We start from the raw sequence: 5,000 nt of genomic DNA, 5'->3' as shown, positions 1-5,000 counted from the left end.
GCGTTTTTGAAATTCATTTTATAATTGAAGGGTCGGAATACTTCTTTGTGATCTTGTTACCACAGTTGAGCCTTTAGGAGTTTGATAATCCCTCACCCTATCCAGAATAATTGTTTTTGAACAGGCCAAGAGAGACCTAAGAGAAGAAAACCACAACATAACCACCATTTTAACACAAAGATGCCCCTTAAAAGGTGAGCTATCTTAGGCACACACAAGTCACTTGTGAATCATCCACAAACACATACAGTGCTTTGTGATAATTTTTGCACTAAACAAGCCACCAATAGTTCAGTTCTGCTTGTGGATTAAGGACTGTGCCTACTAATTCAAAGGTATTTTTGCGCAGTTTACTGAATATGTGGGAAAAGCAGGTCTTAACAAGTGTTATTGAAATCCCAAAAGAGGATTAGGGGTAACCAAGCATTCTTGGAAGATAATTAATTAACAGTATTTGTAAAAAGCTTTTAAATACAAAGCACTGTATGGCGTTCTTTTCCAAATTAAAGCTTCATTATCTCCGAAAAATGTGTGGTTACCCCCAATTTTCTTTTTGGATACCAAGAACACTTGCTAAGTTCTACTTTCTCTGCATAGTTTTGAACCGCACAAAAATATCCCTGTATTAATAAGCACTACCCATAGGAAATAGAAGTATCTCAAGATGCACAAAACGTAATAGATCCTACTCTGTTGAACGTCAGACCACTTTACTTGTCAATGCATTAATGAGATGTTTTTTTCTGTCTTATGATCTCCAGTTAATAGCTTTATTGTGACAGAAATTAATAATTAAGACTGTTGATCTCCATCAGTCATACTTGGATGAATTAAATCAAAAAGCAAAGGGTGAAACAGCTCCTTTTAAAGTGCATCTTTGTGTTCAGAACCTTATTTAATGAAGGAAACTTTATCCTGATCAAGACTATATTCCAGAGCATGGCACTGCTTTGTTGAGTTCTGAAACAAACCAGATTACACAGACAACATAATGAAAACTCCCACTCCACCATATCCACCCTTAACCCATTGGCTCCTAAGAGTGAGTTAACAGATTTTACTGGTCAACTGGGGATGGCCAAGGATGTCTGAGGAGTTAAATGGGTTAAAGTTTGATGTAAACAATTGGATTTAATGAAACCGAAAAGAAAACAACTCCAAAGAACTGGGAGTATATATTTCCTGCAAAGCTGATTTAATTTCAAACACAGGAAGGGAAACAAAACTCCAGTAATATTGTAAAATATCACACTGCCTCTCAAAAAGAAACCAGGGACTTTCAACGTCAGATTGATTTTGTTGATAAGAGGTCATCACAAATTTCTGTTATCATAACGAAAAGCAAAATTTCCCTCCCACACAATGCAACAGGCCCAGGTTGCTAGAAGCACGGTTAGCGCTAACCGGCATTAAATACCATGGAAACCGATAGGTTTTGATACCTCTTAACCAACGGATAGTGCTAACCAGGCTTCTAGCAACCGGCTCCTGAACTTTATAGCAAAAACCCTGAATAGAAATATGAGAGAAGAACTGCAGACCATACTTAGCTGTGACTGAGCAGCAGGTGTTGCGAGAGTAATGGATACTCCACTTGCCATTCGCCACAACTCAGCTTGAAACAAAAAGCAACATGATTAGAACTGGCAACTTACAAGGCCTATTTCAAAGCAACATTGTAAGTTATCAGCAACAACGACTGCACTACACTTGAAAAATGACCTCAGGAATTTTAAAGACAACAAGAATGCAAAACTATTGAAGATTCAAGAACATAAGTTAATTTAAAAAGGAACCAACAATAATCATTCCTAATACCACTTATTAGTAAAATGATAAGCCAAACAGAACTGCAGATTAGAGGTTTATTTATTTCTTGATAATTTTGTCTAACATTGACTAAGAACAAGTTAGTAATTATTTTCCACATTTTGAATCACAAAACAGGCTTTGCGCTACAAGCACGAAACAAGTTTTTACCTTGTCAGCTACACGGGAGAATTATCCTCCTGTGACAATGTGGTGTGCATTGATCCGCTGGCTATGCCACTGGTATCATCAGGTACCAAGTGTCACCACACCACATCACCTAGAATGTGTGGGGTGAAAAACTGAACATTTTAGTCCACCGGTCACCTCCTCCTCCATTTACAAACAAATATACTATTATTAAACAAGGAGTAATATCCGAAAAAGGCAGAAATGTCAGTGCAAATAATGCATGCAGCGAAGAGTTTTTGAAAAGTATAACCTTTCCCAGAATTCAGTATTAGCCATTGATTCCAAAATTACAAATACCTCAAAGTAACTCTGTAAATGGACGGATATTTTAAACATCTTGAAAAATAAATTTCACAAGAATTCATACCTCACAGTCAAATTTCAACAACATACATGCACAAATCATGTCAAAATATTTTAAACGTTATTCCAACTCAACAATTTGCTTGAAACATGTCTAACACACATTACTACCAAAACGCTGCCATGTTTCTTCACACCTCATGCTCTGTAGATCCTTAAGGATATGGAAACAAAGCCAACAGTCTCTTCCCAAATTCACATGAATAAATAACTACACACAAAACCTGCCAACTCGTCAGCTAAAAATCATTACCTTAAACGCAACATTTCACTAGAACTACCAACTTTTTTTCGTAAAACTACGTTCATTTTTAACATTTGTAATAAGTATAAATCTTTGCATCAAGGCAAAGCGAAGTCGTCTGAATTTAGTGGTCTAATGTTTCATGCGATTTTCATGTGAAGATGCCATTTTCGTGGTTTCATTCAATCTAAAACTAACACAATCGACTAATCTCTATAGTGGAAGATTTTAAACCTTTTAACCTTCGGTTTTCTTCTGCCAGTGACATGTTCTCCCTCTTCAAAGCTTCGAGCTGACATAGCAGATTTTCCTCCTCTGATCTCACCGCGTGCGCGGGAAACGCGATTGCGTTAACAGGTAAATTTCTCATCGGCAAAGAATCCTTGCGTTCCCCGAAAAAACTAGCAACACTGCCTGATAATTCTTCACATCGCCTCTGAAGAATTTCCTCTTTACCTTCAAGTTCTCGGTATTTACCAACGAGTTCGCCTTTGGACAGGGAAAGTAAATTTTCCTCTTGAATACGATTGTATGTGGCTTCGAAGTCCCTTTTGAAGAAATCCAAGTCAAAATCGAGTTGATCAAATTCACGAAGAAAATCTTCTTCCGTTGAATCGAAAGCCAAGTCTCTTTCTGAAAAAGGTGTTCCTTGAATCGATCCCGGAGAGCTGGTACAATGACTGGCGGGGGAAGACGGTGGAGAAGGGATGATGTACAAAGGTTCGGTCATTTCTTTGTCAGCCATGATGAACTGCGTCGTATTTTCTGGAGCGGCTGTTTTGGTCTTTCGCTGTTTCAAAGGAACCTGGCTCTCGCTTGTTTTTTCACAATACTTTCGTTTCTTTAAGCGCCGTACTTTTTTCCTTTTCTGAGCAGTCACTGTCACTCCTTCGTCCTCCATGATCATGATGTCTTTGATGTGCATTGGACAAGTTTTCAGACACATGAAAATTTCGTTTCGTAGAGTAAAGGTAAACGGGAGTTATCCTTTTGACAAAAAGAATCAAAAGCAAGTCGAATACTCGAGCTGCTTTAGACGTTTACAATGAAATTTGGACCTGAACACTCAAACTCGCCTCACAGACTGCAACTGACGTTCGCCCAACGTTGGCAAAAGTACTTGGAACCTCTTGTTACCATATCAACAGCGATGACTTCACTGCTCTGTTCTCCATATTTGGTGATCACATGGTGCCCCTGTTTTCAGGCACCCCTCCTCCCCGTGACAAGAGAGACCCTGGGAACGAGGTTTATTTCAAGAGCCAAGTAATTTTCGCACCAGTGACGTTTTGCTCACGCAAACTGCAAAAAAAAAAAACCGAAAAAATTTAAAGCAAACACTTCTGCTTTAACTTTCTGCGCAAGAGTGTATTACTGCGTTTTTCATGATTCTGCGGATTTCATCTTCAAGCGCCAACGGCCAAACTGCGTTTTGGCTTCCATCAATCAGACGTCCGACGCCAACCACAGATAACGAAATCAATTGCTGCGTGACTAACCCACCAATCAGCATCTTTGGTTCCCACGGTACATTCGTATATCAAACTCGACGCCGATTGAAAGGACATATTGTAAAATATTGACTGGATTAGATTTGTAAAACATGGACTGGATTTGAAAAACATGGATTTTCCAGATTTGTTATAGTAACTGCCCATATCTGGACCAAGCTTTTTCCGTTAACTCAAATACGTAAAAAAGTGAATAATGTGATCCAGTGAACACGCGAAAAAGCGTGCAGAACGTCGCAAAAAAGAAAATAAACACGAATAATTTTCAGTGTATGAATTTGGTAGCAACAATCTATGTTTTACAAATCAATGTTTTACAAATCCATGTTTTACAAATCAATGTTTTACAAATCAATGTTTTACAAATCCATGTTTTACAAATCCACCTTTTACAAATCCATGTTTTACAAATCCATGTTTTACAAATCTAGTCCATGTTTTACAAATCCAATCCAGTCTATATTTTACAACATGCCGATTGAAAGCGATGGAATCTTTACGAACCTTTTTACTGAAGAATTACTAAAAACATATCATAATGATGTTCAAGCTGTGAACTGAACAAAAACTCCAATTCACTTTCCAGAGGCAGAGTCGATCTTCCTAGCCCGCGAACGCAGACGTATTTCTAGAAATTTAGCAACTATTCATCAAAGTGGAGGTGGCTAGTGGTGAATATTTACCTCGCCGCTCGCGGCTCGGTAAATATCCACCACTAGCCACCTCCAATTCGATGAATAATTGCTAAATATACATTTATCTGTAATCTGATAACCAAGTTTTCCAACCTCGTTCCCAGGCCTTCTCGCCGCCGACAGCCCGTCCCAGGGCTGGTGGTGCCTAGTTGTGGATAGTTTGTCTAGGTAAATATCCACCACTAT

General features: G+C 38.5%; 1 protein-coding gene across 4 annotated transcripts in view; it reads right to left on the bottom strand.

Annotated features, from left to right (window-relative positions):
• The window catches only part of LOC138026389 (protein HEXIM1-like), a 4,387-nt gene extending 668 nt beyond the window's left edge, over positions 1-3,719 (bottom strand). Inside the window, exons 1-4 of one of the 4 annotated variants that reach the window (XM_068873731.1) lie at positions 2,851-3,719; positions 1,981-2,089; positions 1,547-1,615; positions 1-960 (exon numbers count right to left, since the gene is read on the bottom strand). The exon at positions 1-960 is cut by the window's left edge and continues 668 nt beyond it. In XM_068873731.1, the coding sequence (XP_068729832.1) occupies positions 2,086-2,089; positions 2,851-3,554 (708 nt within the window). In that variant the 5' untranslated portion in view covers positions 3,555-3,719 and the 3' untranslated portion in view covers positions 1-960; positions 1,547-1,615; positions 1,981-2,085. Of the gene's footprint in view, positions 1,616-1,980 lie in introns of all 4 variants that reach the window. The other 3 variants (XM_068873730.1, XM_068873728.1, XM_068873729.1) reach the window with 3 other exon arrangements.
• Between the last annotated feature and the right edge of the window lie 1,281 nt (positions 3,720-5,000).

The sequence above is a fragment of the Montipora capricornis genome, chromosome 12 (assembly GCF_036669925.1).
Source record: "Montipora capricornis isolate CH-2021 chromosome 12, ASM3666992v2, whole genome shotgun sequence".
Classification (NCBI taxonomy): Eukaryota; Metazoa; Cnidaria; class Anthozoa; order Scleractinia; family Acroporidae; genus Montipora; species Montipora capricornis.
Note: the sequence above shows the minus strand (reverse complement) of the source record. Positions and strands in the feature narration are given on the sequence as shown.